Source organism: Dendrobates tinctorius, unplaced genomic scaffold (genome assembly GCF_039654945.1).
Source record: "Dendrobates tinctorius isolate UK_male_01 unplaced genomic scaffold, ASM3965494v1 ptg000250l, whole genome shotgun sequence".
NCBI classification, from domain to species: domain Eukaryota; kingdom Metazoa; phylum Chordata; class Amphibia; order Anura; family Dendrobatidae; genus Dendrobates; species Dendrobates tinctorius.
Window position 1 is genome coordinate 51958236 of NW_027361917.1, and position 19749 is coordinate 51977984.

The 19749-nt window shown below is 43.2% G+C and overlaps 1 protein-coding gene across 1 annotated transcript in view; it reads right to left on the minus strand.

Moving 5' to 3' along the window:
• SYNE1 (spectrin repeat containing nuclear envelope protein 1) overlaps positions 1–19749 on the minus strand; it is a 591877-nt gene that overhangs the window by 309059 nt on the left and 263069 nt on the right. Inside the window, exons 54-63 of the mRNA XM_073557690.1 lie at positions 19130–19266; positions 18234–18411; positions 17542–17724; positions 14777–14920; positions 13467–13622; positions 9729–9893; positions 8678–8850; positions 8366–8519; positions 6660–6803; positions 6001–6165 (exon numbers count right to left, since the gene is read on the minus strand). Of these exons, the coding sequence (XP_073413791.1) occupies positions 6001–6165; positions 6660–6803; positions 8366–8519; positions 8678–8850; positions 9729–9893; positions 13467–13622; positions 14777–14920; positions 17542–17724; positions 18234–18411; positions 19130–19266 (1599 nt within the window). The remainder of the gene's footprint in view (positions 1–6000; positions 6166–6659; positions 6804–8365; positions 8520–8677; positions 8851–9728; positions 9894–13466; positions 13623–14776; positions 14921–17541; positions 17725–18233; positions 18412–19129; positions 19267–19749) is intronic.

Consider the following 19749-nt stretch of genomic DNA (forward strand, 5'->3'; position numbering starts at 1 on the left):
AATGTCCAACATCAACATATGCCACTTTCTAAAACTCCCTAACTGTGCTGCCTCCCCCCCCCCATGGCCGGGGTCACCACCTAGCGCACGACACCGTGCGAGTGCCGTTGCCCTGGACAGGTGGGTAGGCCGACTCTTGGGCGCGGGCACTGGCACAGGGTCCCTCATAGTGCAATCAAGTGTCTCTGACGGTGGTGGTGCACACCCGCCGTCAGACACACCGCCGTACTATGAGGGGCCCAGTGCCAGTACCGACGCCCACGAGTGGGCCCCCCTTGGTTGGGCAGGGCCCCAGCATTTGCAATCTTTACCTCTCCCTGCTCCTCCGCTGTGTAGTCTGGGCCGTCAAATCCATACTGTGCCTGACACCGTCTGAGCCTGCCTCCTGATGTATAGACATATATTTTGAATGTGTACGCTATCCACACATGTTATCCGGGGATACGTTACCCTTTCTCACCTTTGTGCAATCACGTGCAAGCCATACTGGGCCTAACACCGTCTGAGCGTGCCTCCTGATGTATAGACATATATTTTGAATGTGTACGCTATCCATACATGTTATCCGGGGATACGGTACCCTTTCTCACCTTTGTGCAATCACGTGCAAGCCATACTGGGCCTAACACCGTCTGAGCCTGCCTCCTGATGTATAGACATATATTTTGAATGTGTACGCTATCCATACATGTTATCCTGGGATACGGTACCCTTTCTCAACTTTGTGCAATCACGTGCAAGCCATACTGGGCCTAACACCGTCTGAGCCTGCCTCCTGATGTATAGACATATATTTTGAATGTGTACGCTATCCATACATGTTATCCTGGGATACGGTACCCTTTCTCACCTTTGTGCAATCACGTGCAAGCCATACTGGGCCTAACACCGTCTGAGCCTGCCTCCTGATGTATAGACATATATTTTGAATGTGTACGCTATCCATACATGTTATCCTGGGATACGGTACCCTTTCTCAACTTTGTGCAATCACGTGTAATCCATACTGGGCGTGAGAACGGCTGGCGAGCTGTTAAGCAAGCTACAGCACCTGTGGTTTGCACACGTAAGTTTTTCATTTTTTCAGGAATGACGGTTAGGCCTAATACCGGAACTGCGGTTGACCTGCGCTTACTGTGAAATCATCGTTCGCAGGTAATAATTGTAATCAGTGATCCCCATCACTAACGTTGTTCAGCGGGTTATCTGCACCTGTAAGCGACAAACGCTGGCCTTTTCAGTGTAGCGCACATGCAGCCACAGACATGTAAGGGCATGACACACCAGTTATTGGCCAATCTCATGTGCCAGAGCCTCACGTGTCCCTCTAGTAAGCCGGACTCGGACCGCGGGGCATGACGGAGTCTCGTTCGTTAACGGAATTAAGCTTGCAATGTGTGCATCTGTTCTGTAGCTGGCATGGTTGAGGTTTCCCAGGTGGAGTCGAATTTAACCGTAGGCTCCACTCCTGGTGGTGCCCTTCTGGACATTCCTTTAAGGTTCAGCTTTGCAACCATACTGCCCACGTAAAACTAACACTTTGCCTTCATGAACGCTGTTTGGAGGGTCATGACTCGTGGGAATAACGCCGCCCAATCAGTTAACCTGCTAGAGAGATCCTTCGTTGCTCGCAAGCATGACATCACACTCCCTAGGAGGAAGGTAATGCCACTGTGGCGACCGTACTCCTGGGGGCGACACAAGTGCACTGATGCCCAGCCACTGCTCGATGAATCTGCTGGTACATTGACCCAGACCACTACATTCCCCTCGCACGCTACACGGCCTGAATCTGACCCTGATGAAACTCAGGTTACCCTTCCCATATACAGTTCCATCTTACACGGTGACAAAGAGGAAGCTGCAGATGAAAGTGCAGGTTCGGCCCACCCGCCATCAGACACACCACCGTACTATCAGGGGCCCTGTGCCAGTGCCGTCGCCAACGAGTGGGCCCCCCCTGCTTGCTCAGGATCACAGCACTTGCAAGGTTGAAATACTGTGCAGTGAGATGGAAGATGGGGACGACGAGGAGTCCAGACTAGTACAGGGATTCCCTAGCGAGGAGACTTATTTGATTGTTTTCAATGTTGGGACAGCAATTGTTGGGGAGCACTATACTCTGGAGAATGATAGATGGGGCCCACCATACACTGGAACATTCCAAAGGTGGACATCAGACACTGGAGCAGCATTTACAGGGCCCATTATACACTAGAGCATTAGAAATGGGGCCCATTATGTTTGGAGCATTATTTGGGCCCATAAGACAGTGGAGCTTCATCCATGGGGACCAACATATACTGTAGCATTATGTGGAGCTCATCATATACTGTTTCAAACATTATATGGGACCAATGATTCTGTATGGAGAAATAGATGGGCCTCGTCATGAGATGTAAAAAGTGAAGTATTTTTCATTGTACTATACCGCTATTTCTCTGCCGTATCGGAGCATGATGAGTTGTGGTATGTGTTAAAGGGGCGCTCTTTCGCCCAGGGCACATGAAAACCTGGAGCCAGCCCTACCCCCCCACAACTTTAGCCAAATAACCCCCATTTTTCAGTGCGTAACTTGTATTATGAAGTTAATTAAGGTTGACAAGCTTAAGTAAGAAGAATTGATGCTTTTGGCATTCAAATGGGCACTGTAGGTGTGTTTCCTGTCCTCCTCTCACTGCCGACTTTTATTCCCCATTGACTTACATTGGGTTTCGTGTTTCGGGACGACCCCGACTTTTCCCTATAATCGGCCGATCTTGCTCGACCCGACTTTTGGAAAAGTCGGGTTTCACGAAACGAAACTCGACCCTAAAAAAACAAAAGTCGCTCAACTCTAGTCCCATATAGTGCACAACAGTATAATGGTGTCATATACTGCACCACAGTATAATGGCCCCAATAGGGCTCTACAGTGTGATGGCCCAATATAGTGCACCATACTATAATGTGCCCCACATATTGCTCCACTTTATAATAGCCCCATATAGTGCCCCACAGTATAATGGCCCCATATAGTGCACCACAGTATAAAGGCCACATAGAGTGAACTACACAATAATGGCCCCATATATTGCACAACAGTATAATGATGCCATATGGCACATCTTTGTATATGGCCTCCATTCTTGTATATGGCCCCCATCTTGGTATATGTCCCCCATATTGGTATATGGCACCATACTAGTTTATAGTTTATGGCCTCATCCTGGTATATGGCCCTCCATCCTGGTATATGACCCCCATCTTGGATTCTAGCCTTCATTTATTCAATGCAAGAAAAAACCCAAATAAACACCTCTATTTACATTCCATGCACTCCCACGCAGCGCTGTATTTTCTTTGTGCTCTGAACAGGTCGGCGGTGAGCGGTGATCACAGTTGACAGGCTGTGACCACTGATCCCCGCCCCGCATACACTGCGGGCTCCACAAAGATGGCTGTGATCTCCTCCCATAGCCAAGGTCAAAGCTAAGAAGCAGGAGGAGTGGCCTCAATAACTGAGATGTGATCGCCATCTGACCTCAGGCTCTTATGCCCAGGGGCTGCCGTAAGTGAGGTATGAAACTGTCGTGCTCAGACAGTTACACACCTCCAAATAAAAATGTCAACACGCAGTTGCTAAAGTAAAAATTAATAAATAAAAAACTAACAAAGCAGTACATTTAATTTTGTATTACAAATCAATCAATCAATAATTTATTAATACAAAATTAAAAAATCGCAGCACCCTCTCTTTAAGGAAATGGATGAACTGGAATACCAAGAAAAGTTATTAAACTTGGGGTTATTCAGTTTGGAAAAACAAAGACTTAGGGGCGAACTTATTACAATGCCAAATATATGAGTGGATGGTACAGAGATCTTTCTAATGATCTATAAATGCTTTGGCTTGCATCATTGACAAGGGGGCATCATCTACATATAAGGGAAATAAGGTTTTATCATAATCACAGACGCAAAGTCTTTTTACCTAGCGCTGACAGTGATAATTTTCCCCAAAACAATGACATCACTTTTCATCTTAGTCACTTAGGCACAAACAGTCCAATAGCCCAAAGTGTTGTAATCCTACCCTTAAACATAAGGGATGTGGCATAAAAAAACATCTAAGCATTAGCTATGCTCTCTTGCTGTAAGAATCAGATACCACCGTTCTGAGGCCCCCAAAAATGTAAAAGAAAAAGGTAAGAGTGGTATTACATTTATTGACCGCAGTGAGGACATCCATCAGAGAGGGAGATTCCCCTGGGAATACGCCGTCAGGCACACCTTTATTTCCCAAGGGGGTCTTTTGACATGCCAGAGGTACTCAGAGTAGGAGCAGCCATTTCAGGAGATTCATTATCTTCCTCATCTTGTGCTAAGGCTGAGTATCTGGATCCTGTTGAGGACATTCTCTGAGATCCCTGCTGTTTTTTTTTTTTTTTACTTCTGGCTACTAGAGGATGTACTGTGTGCTCTATGTGCATACTGCACCAGCCTGGCTGATATGGTCCCCCCAACGTCCCCTTGCCTCTTCCCACAGGATGCATGGTCGCCAACTTGGGAGCTTCCCTACTGCTCACCATCTTCTTTCCCCACCCTCTTACTGCTTGTCATGGCCCCTCAGGAGACCAGTACCCAATCACCAGGCACCAGAAGACACAAAGGAGCTTCCAACACTCCTAATGCAGACCTGTATATTCACAAGCACTGACCGCAAGTACGGGTACCTGGCATCACTAGAACCCAGGTATGACTGCACTCACCCTCCTGCTCACCGCTGAAAAGATCAAAGACACCCTGCCATGTTCGGATAACTGACAAAGGGACACTCAGGCTGAGCGACGCCCCGACACTGGAGACAAGTATAAGTGCCACAGTACTCTCTCCTTATTTCCTTCCTATGCAAATCAGCACTATGGCAGGGTGTGAAACTGGCCACCAACACTGCTACCCCGCGTTAGACAATGACTTTGGAACTCTCTGCCACATGATCACAATCGCATACAAGATTTCTCCCGCGCATCCCCTCTACTCTGGAACTCTCTACCACAACATATCAGACTCTCGCCTACCATGGAAACCTTCAAAAAGAACTTGAAGACCTACCTCTTCCGACAAGCTTACAACTTGCAGTAACCACCGATCCACCAAACCGCTGCACGACCAGCTCTACCCTCGCCTACTGTATCCTCACTCATCCCTTGTAGATTGTGAGCCCTCGCGGGCAGGGTCCTCTCTCATCCTGCACCAGTCGCGACTTGTATTGTTTAAGATTATTGTACTTGTATGTATTATGTATATCCCTCCTCACATGTAAAGCGCCATGGAATAAATGGCGCTATAATAATAAATAATAATAATGATGTTGTAATGGTCAATTCACTAAAAAAATTCAATAAGGTCCTTGATGTCTTTCTTAAAGAATATAATATTGCAGGCTATTGGTACTAAATTCTGTGAAGGGAAATTTATCCAGGGAACTAGTATGATTGCTGTATGTTGAGTTGGGAAATAATTTTTCCTCTAATATGGGGCAATTAGCATCTGCCTCATGAGGATTTTGCCTTCGTCTGCATCAACATGTTGGCTTATAAGCTGAACTCATTGGACTTATGTCTACCATCAACCTCGAAAACTATGGATGTAAATGCAGCAGCAACATTATTCATATAAAGTTACATATCAGTACTGTGTTAGTCATATTGAAAGAGTAAATAGTCTAAGGTCTCTTTGAGACTTCAGTTTTTTGTGTCAGTTAAAAGCCGCCAAAAAGGCGGAAAAGCAGATCCGTTCCTAACTGATGTGAACGGATGACACAGGATCCATATTTTGACGGTTCCTCAGAATGAAGAATTTTAAAGGAACCGCTGGCCGGGAAGGAGAGAGAAAAGAGAGAGAGAGGCCTAAGGATTTATATTTCTTATGAGCATTTAATATATCACAATCATAATCTGCTAAAAATGTATGCAATATCAACAAGCTTTACGTTCAGTATAAACATATAAGGTTTACCTGTAGCTCCTGAAGAGTGGAATCATACATCCCAGCATCTCCATCAGACAACACTTGACAGCTCAGCTTTTCATTTTCTTGCTGTAGCCAGCCTTCAAATGCCCTGAGTGCCTTTTGATAATTATGGTGGTCTGACACAAATTTCTCTGCCTTGATGATTGCTTCCTGTTAAAACATATACCATTAACCACATTCAACTTTTTATGTGTATATCAACAGTGTCTAGTATTGTTATATTAGAGGCAATTCATCAATATCTGTCATTGAAGGTGAAAAAAAGATCAGTGATGATCCAACCGCTGGGAAAGGCTGATTGGGGCACTTTTATCCGTGTTACCATGCAGTGGTAGTGCATAGGCCTAACTTCCGCTGCATTCATTCTCTATGAGGCTGGTGAAAAAGTTGAGCGCTACTCCCCGCAGTCACATTGGGAATGAATGGAGAAGCGGTATAACATGTGCACTGCCGCACCCTTGTGCCCAGTTCTGCAGTTGGGTGCTGTTCCCAATAGTCGGACCTCCACCAATCAATAAGTGATCACCTACTCAATGGATAGATGATAAATTTTCCAAGGACAGTCTCTATAAACATTAGAAATTCTCATCTGAACTTCTATTAAATAGAGGATATAATAGTAGAACATTGCTGTGTTGCTTTACCTTAACCTTCTCCTTCAGTGTATTGTAACGTTCATGCAGGTCTTGGAGCTCCAGCTGGGTGACATAATGCTCCGTCATGCTGGATCCCTTCTTTCCTATGGTCTCTAATAAACTGCTGTGACTTAAAACCTCTTCATTCAATAACTGTAAAACAATGTTACTACCATGTCAGTAGAGCAAGGAAGGCTTAATGCATTGGAAATTTCAATACAAATCTTGATACTTGTGTTTTTATTTCCTCACACAGCCACAGCACCTTTGATCTGAATATAAATCAATATATTAACTGTATTTAATCCTTAATTCTGCTACTGCATAGTAACAGTATATTTCCAATTATGTGTTACAATATCCTAAAGAGAAATCACAACTTAAAGGGGTTTTCCACTACTATATGATCCTCTTTCACATGTCTAAGCTCTTCCTAACAATCACTTTTCTAATATACTTGCATTACCCGTGCTGCTTCTAAGAGCCCATCTCAGTGTGGGTAACGTAACACAGCCACTGCTTTCTGCTCTGCTACTTCCGACGCTGGCATATGAATTAGACAGAATGAGATGAGAACATCACTGATGGCGGATGAGCTACCTTTCAATGATTGACAAGACTCTGAGCACACATGCCCAGATCACAGATTTCACTGTCATCTGCACAGATCCTGAAGATGTTTTGGAGTGATGGCCCCTTCAGCTGACAAGCGCCGAGATATGCTTTCTAATGACGAGATGATAAGCACTGCGATGTGCTGCTTAAGGGGCCGGCGCTCCAAAGCATCATCAGGGATCAGTGAAAAGGAGAGTGAAGACTCTGATTTGAGCATGGGTGACAAGACTACTGGCAATCATAGAAGGATAGCTCTGCCCCATCAAGGACATGGCCTTCTCATTCTGTCCAATTCCAGACACTGTCAAGCACTGAAAAGACAGCTCTGCCCCATCAGCAACATCCTCCTGTCAATTGTCTGATTCCGGTGACCAGATCAGAAGTAGCAGTGTAGGAAGCAATGGCTGCATGGCAACAAAGGGTTAGGTGACCCACATAGAGATGCGCTTAGAGAAGCAGAATGGGTAATAAAAGTATATTAGAAAAGTGTTTGTTATTAAGAGATAGGATATATGAAAGGGGGACATATAGTAGTGGAAACCCCTTTAAATGTTGAATTCATCCTAAAATTCATAGCTAATTATTTAGCTATAGTAAAAATCGGATATACAGCACTCTAGATGTGGTGCTCGAGTAACGGTTCCACTCCGTACAAGTAGAAAATGCAAAGTACTCGGCACTCAAATATATCAGAAGTGATGCTTTTATTATATGCAATCCAACAGAACGTAACATTTTGACCCTGAAACATGGGACTTTTTCGAAGTCAGATTGCAAAGGGATATGCTACAGATTGCAGTGCTGTGATTAGCCACAGCTACACGCGAAGCGATTTGTAGCATATCCCTCTTTGAAAAAGACCCATGTTTCAGGGTCGAAACGTTACGTTTTGTTGGATTGCATATAATACATACATCACTTCTGATATATTTGAGTGCCGAGTACTTTGCAGTATTTTCATTATAGAGATATGGCAGTCTCAAGACTTCATTAATGGATACAGGTTTCAAAATGTGAACTATAAAAGTTGTGTGGTGTAATGAAATAGCAGGCAACAAATATCTAAGATCAAGATGAGCAAGAACCATTACTTAGCTTACCTTAGCTTTACTCTGTGCTGCAGTCTTATCTCTTAGCTCATTGTACTGCCTCTCAGGCTCATTCAGCCTCCCCTCCACTCTGTCCATCCAACCGGAGAACTGACAAACATCATCTTGGTAACTTGTCCACTTGGACAGCGCTCCGTCCAGTTGGCTGTAATATAAATAGTGAGTAAATGTTATCTAATAAATGGCTCAGGCATGTTCTGTGGTTAAAGAGGACTTGTCTCTGCACAATGATGTCACATATATACTCTGCCAATAGTTTGCATAAGGGTCAACATTTCCAAATAAACAATGAACCTATTGCACCTTTTACACTTAATGCAAGATGATAGTAAGGAAGCCCAGGAATCTTTCAGATCTTTTAGCTGCTGCTGAATTGCAGGAGAACCATCTGGAGAAGTGTTCCTCAAAACAGATTCCCCTCTTGTAAGTAGCATCTTGAACTGAATTTCTTTGTTCTGCTTCACCAGCAACAAAGTCTAGAACAAAAAACATGGTGGCCAGGTGAGAAGATGTCATTCTTATGATAAGTGTACATGGCAAAGCCAACAAAAAACACGGTGCCAGGTGAGAAGATATCATGCTTATAATCCGTGTACATGGCAAAGCCAAGTGACAGGACCCTATGAGGTGGCATACCCTACAAGGTTTTTTTGCAGACCTTTATGAGGCTGGATATGTGACTTATACACAAGAAGTGCCTATAAACCGCTGAGCATCAAAAATAATCCTGACGTTGTTACTTGCTACACTAACGTGCTTAATATTCCAGCACTGATGTTGTTCAATTATCTTTAGCAGTAGCTTCTTTTCTGACATGGTGGCAGTTTGCGTTGCACAATATTAACAGTTTGTGCCCTCGTGTAGACCCCAGAACAGAATGTACATTCCCACTATCAATGGCAGAGAACTAATAAGCACATGGGGGTTCTTCTAATTGTATAGTGCATGTCCACAATTCATCGTTGTCTTTTCGCATGTTTTTACTAGTTTTATGCGTTTTTCACCTTACGTGTGCCCTTTTTGAAGCGCAATGTATTATTAATGTAGTCATCATTCGCTTAACAAAGTTAGCCAATTTATTAGATAACAGCATAGGCAAATTTGTGAATGCGGTAAGATAATTTTGCTTGCAGCATGTAGCTGGAGTACTAATGTTACAGATGGGTCCCTGTCACCCCGTCCGACACAGGTTGGACACAATGAGGCTCCTGAGTTCTATGTCTGGGTTTATTTTTTTTTGTGCACTGTAGTCTACAGCTGTATGCTATAGGGAACTAGACCCACTAAAGAAAGAGCACTGACGCAAGACTAACCAGCAACCCAACTGCATTGAAATAAGTCAAAACTTAGTTACCTCTAGCTTTGACATCCGGCTGTCCAGGACACTTTTATCTGCAGTAGGATGACAGTAGGTCTGCAGTAGGTGAATGGCATCATTTATCCAATCTTGGAGGTCCGTCAGACCCTGGAAAAACTGCTGGTGCTCTGAGACAATGCGATCCATCCTTGACATTTTCTCCTAAAGGTGGAAGTTATTATATGACTTATATTATGTCTTTATATTCATAAAATACTATACAATGATCTCTCAGAGCACCAATCAACTGCAGCTTAGAAAGATGTAAAGTAGCAAAATATATTCCTTGAATTAGGAAAGTAGTAATAAAATAAAATGCCATTAATTGTGCAGCATGGTGACTCAGTAATCAAGCATTGTTACTTTGCAGCACTGGGGTCCTGAGTTGAAATCGCACCAGGGACAACATCTGCAAGGAGTTTGTATGTTCTCCCTTTGTTTGTGTGGGGTTCTCTGGTTTACTTACACACTTCAAAGACATACTGATAGGGAATTGAGATTGATGATGTGTGGTGCCATAGAAGCGAGTAAAATAAATAAAGAAACGTAGTAGGGTAGGTTTCTATCCAGTATGACTGATTAAAAGTGGAAGAGAATGATAATTGCCATGTTTTTCAGAGAAAAGTGTTTTCTCCAGCATGATATGTGCTGAGAGCAATCCAGTTGCTACAGTACATGGGCAGGGCTTTCATGGAGGGTAGGTCAGAGATGGGAGCGACACCTACCCACCATATCTCCACCAGCCAGTTTTTTTTTCTCTCTATGTGTGTAAAGGAAAGCAAGCCTCCGGATTGCTAGCTCCTGTGAGAGCTGCCATATGTGTTGTCCCAGAGGACCTGGGCAGGATGCGGATGGTGTATGACCTGTTTATTTTCATTTGGGCCGGACAGGCAGTTTTTTCTGTTACCGTTTTGTAGCTTAATACATCATTCTGAGTAATACTCTATGAGAGAACATCTACCGTATATAAAGGTTATGTAGTACTAGCTGAAGAGCCCGGTGCTGCCCGGGCATAGTAACTAACTATGGTTAGTTATAACAAATTATAATGATTATATATATATATATATATATATATATATAGCGGACTACTACCCATAATATCCCACATCATCCCGTCAGCCAGAGCCACCGGACAACTACCACTAATATCCCACATCATCCTATCACAGCCGCCGGACTACTACCCCTAATATCGCACATCATCCCGTCAGCCAGAGCCACCAGTCTACTACCCCTAATATCCCGCATCATCCCGTCAGCCAGAGCCACCGGACTACTCCCCCTAATATCCCACATCATCCTGTCAGCCAGAGCCACCGGACTACTACCCCTAATATCCCACATCATCCCGTCAGCCTGGGGTCAGACCCAGAGTGCTGAGTGGAATGGTCCTAACTTCCATACCAGGGATCCCTTTAAGAGAGGACTAGCGTCAGAACCAGAGCGCTGAGTGGATTTGCCCTCACTTCCATTCTAATGATCCCTTTTATAGAAGCCTGGGGTGAGAATCAGAGCGCTGAGGGATTTACCCTAACTTCCATACCGGGGATCCCTTTACGAAAGCCTGGGATCAGAACCAGAGCACTGAGTGGATTTGCCCTGACTTGCATACTAATAATCTCTTTAATTGAACCCTGGGGTCAGAATGAGAGCGCTGAGGGATTTGCCCTAACCTCCGTACAGGAGATCCCTTTAAGAGAACCTGGGGTCAGTACCAGAGCATTTGAAGGCAATTGCCCTGACTTCCATACCGGGGATCCCTTTATGAGAGGCATGGGTCAGAACCAAAGCACTGGATGGATTTGCCCTGACTTTGATACCGGAGATCCCTTTAAGAAAGGCCTGGGGTCAGAACCAAAATGCTGAGTGGATTTGCCCTAACTTGCATACCAATGATCCCTTTAAGAGACCTTGGGGTCAGGACCATAGAGCAGAGTGGAACGGTCCTAACTTCCATACCGGGGATCCCTTTAAGAGAGGCCTGGGGTCAAAACCAAAGCGCAGGATGGATTTACCCTGATTTCCATACCGGAGATCCCTTTAAGAGGGAAGATGTGTGATGTGTATATAAGGCACGGGAGGGGGTGATTCATTTCTGTCATATGCGCTCTGCTCCTTTCTGGGGGGCAGACAATGGCTGGGAGCTTATGTTCCCGGGGATGCTAGATTTCTCCCACCATGTCAGTGTCTGCTGAGGTGTTGTCAAGTGGGAAAACTTGCTCATAGCAACCAATCACAGCTCAGCTTATTTTAACCAGCTCAGGTAAAATGAGAGATGCTTAGTGATTGGTTGCAAGGAAAACTGTTGCTCATAGCAACCAATCACAGCTCAGCTTCTTTTGAACAGCTCTGGTGAAATGAAAGATGCTTCGTGATTGGTTGGTGATACACACACACATACATACATACATACATACAGTTTTATATATAGAAATAAACCACTGAGAATCTTTAACCACCTGTGTGCCTGAGTCTACCTTGAGGAGCAGCTAAGCCTGTCAGTCCCTTACAATATATATATATATATACACATACAGGTGCATGTCACAAAATTAGAATGTCATCAAAACGTTAATTTATTTCAGTTCTTCGATACAAAAAGTGAAACTCATTTATTTTATGGAGTCATTACTAACAGAGTGATCTATTTCATGTGTTTATTTCTGATAATGTTGATGATTATGGCTTACAGCCAATGAAAACCCAAAAGTCATTATCTCGGTAAATTAGAATACTTTATAACACCAGCTTGAAAAATGATTTTAAAATCAGAAATGTTGGCCTACTGAAATGTATGATCAGTAAATGCACTCAATACTTGGTCGGGGCTCCTTTTGCATCAATTTCTGCATCAGTGCGACGTGGCATGGAGGCGATTAGCCTGTGGTACTGCTGAGGTGTTATAGAAGCCCAGGTTGCTTTGATAGCAGCCTTCAGCTCATCTGCATTGTTGTTTCTGGTGTCTCTCATCTTCCTCTTGTCAATACCCCATAGATTCTCTATGGGGATAAGGTCAGGTGAGTTTGCTGGCCAATCAAGCACAGTGATACTGTTGTTTTTAAACCAGGAATTGGTACTTTTGGCAGTGTGGGCAGGTGTCAAGTCCTGCTGGAGAATGAAATTTCCACCTCCAAAAAGCTTGTCGACAGAGGGAAGCATGAAGTGCTCTAAAATTTCCTGGTAGACGGCTGCGCTGACTTTGGTCTTGATAAAACACAGTGGACCTACACCAGCAGATGACATGGCTCCCAAAACCATCACTGATTGTGGAAACTTCACACTAGACCTTGGAAATCAAGGTCCCAGAGACTGGAGGAAGAGTGGAGATGCCACAATACAAGCTGCTTGAGGTCTAGTGGAATTAAAGAGTTATTGCCATCTCAACCTTTCCAGGTCCAACCACTGGGAGGTGAAGGAACATAACAGCAGAGATTGGCAGAGCCGATCTGTTTCTGCAAGTTTCAGTCAACATTGTAACACATTTGTATGGGAGTTACGGAAATAGCGTAACTCAGACTCTCTTGGCTGTTTCTGTCGCTCCATCTGTAGTGGTCAGGAATGGACGCAGTTATTTACATCTCAGCTAAGAATGGGAATAACCCTTTAGCACTCTTTTCTCTAAAACAGTATGTCAAAATATGCGACTGTAGAGAAAGGATTGAGCCATAAGACAGCAATAGAAGAAGACACAGCATTATGCAAAGTTCATGCAAAAGCCCATTCAGACATTACCTTTGTTAGATTGCTTAGTGCTAGGTACTGAGAAGACAGCTGGGAAACCCTGTGCATATAGCTTTTGCTGGCAGATTGGCCTTCCCTTAGCTGTTGAGCCTTCTCTTTTAGCCTGGTGATCTGTGGCTCATAGCAGCTTATTTCTTCTATGATAGACTAGAGGGCACAAGCATATGTGAAACAGTACAGAAAAAGCATGCCACAAACAGCAAGTTACAATGCACATTAACTACGTTATATGGTTGACACAAGCATTACGTGACTAGACGGCAAATGCGGTAATAAGTATTAATAGAGAAGCACATGGCTAAAGAAATAGATCTGTTAGAACAAAAAAGCAAACATCCATTGCAGCTTTTATGGAAAGACCACAGATAACACCCCGGCAGCAGGCGCGCTGTCTGGGTATTATGTTTGACACCAATCTCTCCACCTCCCATATACAATCCCCTGCCTGTTCTTGCCGCTTACACCTAAAGAACTTCTCTAGAATCCGCCCTTTTTTCACCATGGAAACAACAAAAACCCTCACTGTTGCCTTGATCCACTCCCGCCTGGACTACTGCAACGCTCTATTAATTGGCCCCCCTGTTACTTGACTTTCCCCTCTCCAGTCCATCCTTAATGCACCAGCGAGGATCATCCATCTGGCTAATCGGTACTCGGACGCGTCCGCTCTTCGCCGGTCATTACACTGGCTGCCCATTAATTATAGGATCCAATTCAAAGTACTTGTTCTCACCTACAAAGCTCTCCACAGTGCGGCACCACCTAACTTCTCCTCCCTCATTTTTCTGTCTATCGACCTAACCGAGCGCTCTGCAAACGACTTTCGACTAACCTCTGCACTAATCTGTACCTCCCACTCCCGAATCCAAGACTTCTCCCGCGCTGCGCCAATCCTCTGAAATGCTCTACCCCAAGAAATTATTACTATCCACAATCTGCATAGTTTTAGGCGCTCCCTCAAAACACATTTGTTCAGAGCAGCTTATCACGTTCACTAATCAAAGTCATTTTATGTGGAAGTGTGTATGCGTAGCCCATTCACTATCCCCATCTATCCCCCACCCCTCAAGATGGCTGGACCACAATTGCAAATACACACCTGTACTCATTATCTCCCCCACCTCATTGTAGATTTAAGCTCTCATGAGCAGGGTTGTCTAATTTTGCTTTATTAATTATTGTATTGTTAACGTTGTTACTTATGACTTGTGTTTAGAAACTGTTAAATTGTAAAGCGCTGCAGAATATGTTGGCACTATATAAAGATTATTATTATTATTATTATGAATGATCTGACTTACCTGGAGTTTCTGCTGTTCCTTCCTCTTAGAGGGTAGGTCATGGAGACGATTATTGCTGTCTTGCACCATCCTTTCAGTATTTGTCAGCCATTCTTGCACTGGTTTAGCGCTTGTTTCAAAATCTCTCATTTGAACTTTTAAATTCTACATTAAAAAAAAGATATATTGTGAACAGTACATACATGAAATATTAAGTTTTAATCACTTCTTTCTTTCATTTTGCAAACCACCGAGACAGGGCCATCGCTAGAATGGGGGGATTCAAACTGGGCAATTGCCCAGGGCTCCTATCACACATAGAGCCCCTGGACTTTATATACTAGAAATTCCACATATAATGTTAGTCCTGCCTTATACAATAAGTGTAGATTCAGTGGTTAGAAGTGTAGTAGGACCTTTGGTGATATCATGGTCATGTGACCAAAAGTCCTTCAGCATGCAGGAGTGTGGAGGACCTGAAGTGAAAGAGAGAGCCTCGGATGTCTTCTACAGTCATGGCCAAAAGTTTTGAGAATGACACAAATATTAATTTTTACAAAGTCTACCGCTTCATTTTTTCTAATGGCAATTTGCATATACTCCAGAATGTTATAAAGAGTGATCAGCTTAACAGCAATTACTTGCAAACTCAATATTTGCCTAGAAAATGAACTTTATCCCCCAAAACACATTTCAACATCATCGCAGCCCTGCCGTAAAAGGACCAGCTAACATCGTTTCAGTGATTGCTCCATTAACACAGGTGTGGGTGTTGATGAGGACAGGGCTGGAGATCAATCTGTCATGATTAAGTAAGAATGACACCACTGGACACTTTAAAAGGAGGCTGGTGCTTAGCATCATTGTTTCTCTTCTGTTAACCATGGTTATCTCTAAAGAAACACGTGCAGTCATCATTGCACTGCACAAAAATGGCCTAACAGGGAAGAGTATCGCAGCTAGAAAGATTGCACCTCAGTCAACAATCTATCGCATCATCAAGAACTTCAAGGAGAGAGGTTCCCTTGTTGCCAAAAAGGCTCCAGGGCGCCCAAGAAAGACCAGCAAGCGCCAGGACCGTCTCTTAAAAGTGTTTCAGCTGCGGGATCGGGCTACCAGCAGTGCAGAGCTTGCTCAGGAATGGCAGCAGGCAGGTGTGAGTGCATCTGCACGCGCTGTGAGGCGGAGACTCTTGGAGCAAGGCCTGGTCTCAAGGAGGGCAGCAAAGAAGCCACTTCTCTCCAGGAAAAACATCATGGACAGACTGATATTCTGCAAGAGGTACAGGGAGTGGACTGCTGAGGACTGGGGTAAAGTCATTTTCTCTGATGAATCCCCTTTTCGATTGTTTGGGACATCTGGAAAACGGCTTATTCGGAGAAGACCAGGTGAGCGCTACCACCAGTCTTGTCTCATGCCAACTGTCAAGCATCCTGAAACCATTCATGTGTGGGGTTGCTTCTCAGCCAAGGGAATGGGCTCTCTCTCAGTCTTGCCTAAAAACACAGCCATGAATAAAGAATGGTACCAGAATGTCCTCCAAGAACAACTTCTCCCAACCGTCCAAGAGCAGTTTGGCGATCAACAATGCCTTTTTCAACATGATGGAGCACCTTGCCATAAAGCAAAGGTGATAACTAAATGGCTCAGGGAACAAAACATAGAGATTTTGGGACCATGGCCTGGAAACTCCCCAGATCTTAATCCCATTGAGAACTTGTGGTCAATCATCAAGAGACGGGTGGACAAACAAAAACCTTCAAATTCAGACTAAATAAAAGCATTGATTTTGCAAGAATGGACTGCTATCAGTCAGGATTTGATCCAGAAGTTGATTGAGAGCATGCCAGTGAGAATTGCTGAGGTCCTGAAGAAGAAGGGCCAACACTGCAAATATTGACTTGCTGCATTAACTCATTCTAACTGTCAATATAACCTTTTGCTACTCATAATATGATTGCAATTATATTTCTGTATGTGATAAAAACATCTGAAAAACACACATAAAAACCAGAGGCCAGCAGATCATGTGAAAATATAATATTTGTGTCATTCTCAAAACTTTTGGCCATGACTGTACACTGTGTGTGCAGGACATGCAGTGTGTGTACCATCTACATTTATAACTTCAAAAGCAGCAGAGTCGGGCGATCATAGGTGTCAACAGGTCAGCAATCACCCAACAAAAGGAGCAAAATGGGTGATTGCCTCATTGAGCAAAAATTATGGTTCTCGGCAACACATTGCCAAGTGTAAACAGACGATGTGCTGCAGATAGCAGGATACTGTATGGGGACAGAGCGATCAAATTAGCAATCATTCTGTCCCCAACATCCTTCATCAGCCTGTTTAAAGAGGCAGGTAAAAAAGCCCCAAAGCGAAATGAAATCAGCTTGTGTGAATGCACCCTAAATGTTCCTGTGTGGTGGTGCAATAAGTTAGCACTTGGGAGCCCAAATTCATTTTTTGCCTAGTGCCACACTTTGTCTAAAACTGGCCCTGCTCCCAGGGAAAAATATTGCATTCTGGTGCGTGCACAAATCAGAGAAATAGTCAAGGATAATGAAGCACAAGCATGAATTCCAAAGACAATACAAAAACTCCATAAGGAAACAGAGTGCAGCACACTACACTCCTACTGACGCGTTTCAGGCGCACGGTGGATCTTTAGTCAAAGTTGTCTGAAAGGATAATTTCTTGCCCGGGATTATCCTTGACTTCTTCTACAAGGACTGTGTCTTCATGAAAAGCTTAAACATCACCAAAACCCTAGCATCAAAAACTACCTCTAAGGTGGATTCCTTCACATGTAGTGATGAAATGAAACTTTTCCAATCTTCCTTTGTAGTGACGACTTTCTTTTGGATAGTGTTCACTTGTTCTTCAGGCATTATGCTACATAAAAGTTCACCCCTTGATGTCACCGTCTGTAATTTCTGTTGACCGCTTTCATTCTCCGAAAGGCATTCCTAGAGAAAGGTAGAGAGACTCGACAGTTGCCATGCGTATACATGGATTGACCTGACCTAAACAATTCCTTGATAATATGGATACAAGAGATACAAAAGAGAAACATTAATAGCTAGCCCAGTAAGTAACAACATGTATCCACATTACCCAAAACTTTTCAGATGTAAGAAATGGAAATGATGATTGACCGGACGCACCTATTAGACCAGCAACTAATCCCAGAATCAGAGTCTCCACACCCTAATCCCATATGGTGAGGCAGTCACTGGCAGCAACATTCAGGCAGGCATTGAAAGAAGAGGTCTCCATTCATTTCAAGAGGAGTTACAATAAGTTGGGCTGTTTCTAAAACCACTATACAAATCCCAGAGGAACCTGCGCATTTAGGCCACATCATTCATTCGCTATAAATGTCTACAATGTAAATATCCCCTATGTAACAAGAATATACTGTGTAAGAAATGTCTACTGTAAAAAAAAACTAAACATATACTGAATGTTGTCTTACTTGAATCCTCTGAAGACTGGCTGATGCTTCATCAATACTTTGAGGGGTATCAAAGCATTTGGCGGTCGCCACTCTCGCATTGACAAGCCACTGCTGGAAATCCCGGACAGCTGTTCTGAACCTCTGCTGCAAAATTTGTTCCTTACTTTGACAACTTTTTGAAGTTTGCAAGTAAAGGCTAAATAAAGACAGTAGATAAGAGAACAAAAATAAGGTCAGTAATAATGACTGAAATGTTAGAATCATAAAAAAATAATAATAGAATAAATACCCTATATGCAAACAATATACGTATATTACAACGAGGAGACGTACGTAGTTTGCAATATAAATCTAAACTTAAAGGGGATCTGTCAGTAAAGATTAACTACCCCAAACCGCAAATATGGACATGCAGGTCTCTGAAATTGAACTTCATCAATGCCTTGACATCTTCAATCTGTTGCTGCATTTCCGAGTAATTAGCACTTTAATTCAGATGCAAATAAGCCATTGCTTTACAATGTCATTTCCCTGCCAAGCTCAGCTTCTAAAGATTACTGTCTGATTTTCTTACCTGGGCCATGATGTAACTCAGACAGTGGTCTATTAATAAAGCTAAAGAGGCTGGAGCTGTGAGGGAAAATAACTTCAGGAGGCAGCAGCTCATTAAGTGCTTTGTCACACTTAGAGCACTTAACACAAAAATTGCATATGAATGAAAATGCTAATTATTTGGGAATGCAGCAACAGATAAAAGGTATAAAGGTGTCAATGGAGTTATATTTCAAAGACCTGCAGGCCCATATATGCAGTTTGGTGGCCTTCATCTTACTGACAGATGCTTTTTAATAATTCCTGATTATATTAGCATATCACTGCATGTACAGAAAAAAAGATCTCATATTATACTGAACCTGTTGTATTCCTTTATTAAAGCAGATACTTTTGCAGAATATACACTTAAATCCTTTGAAAATTTGCAGAGATCATTGAGCTGGGTTTTTAAGTCATCTGTGACATGTTCAGCGTCAGTAAGGGCACTCAGGGCCTCCTGCAATTAGAAATATACAAAGTTAGATCAGTGAAAAAATAACCCTTATGTCTTGTTTGAACTTATACCCAAATTGCAGCTTTTCAGGCATGTCTCCATTTTCACTTTTCTTCTTTATAGACTCACAATCAAAAGCAACTAAGGCTGATCTTCGCTGTATCATAAATGTGACACATGATACAATGATTTCTAGGAGTGACTTCATGCCCACAGCGCAGCCTGGGTCACAAAGCCCGTTCAGCCTGTATACTCTTTGGTACACCATCGGAACAATCATATCCCACGTTATGAAGAATAAGAGGACTTTTCATTGTTGTGAATGTAAAAAAAAAATGTTTCCCTCCATGTAGCGCCCATTGATCTTAACTGCTAAAGGGAAAGTCCTGTATCCTGTATATCACACAGAATGGAAGTCTGGTACATGTGTATACCAAGAAAGTGCCAAAAACTCATAATAAATATGGTGCATGCCATGTAAGACAG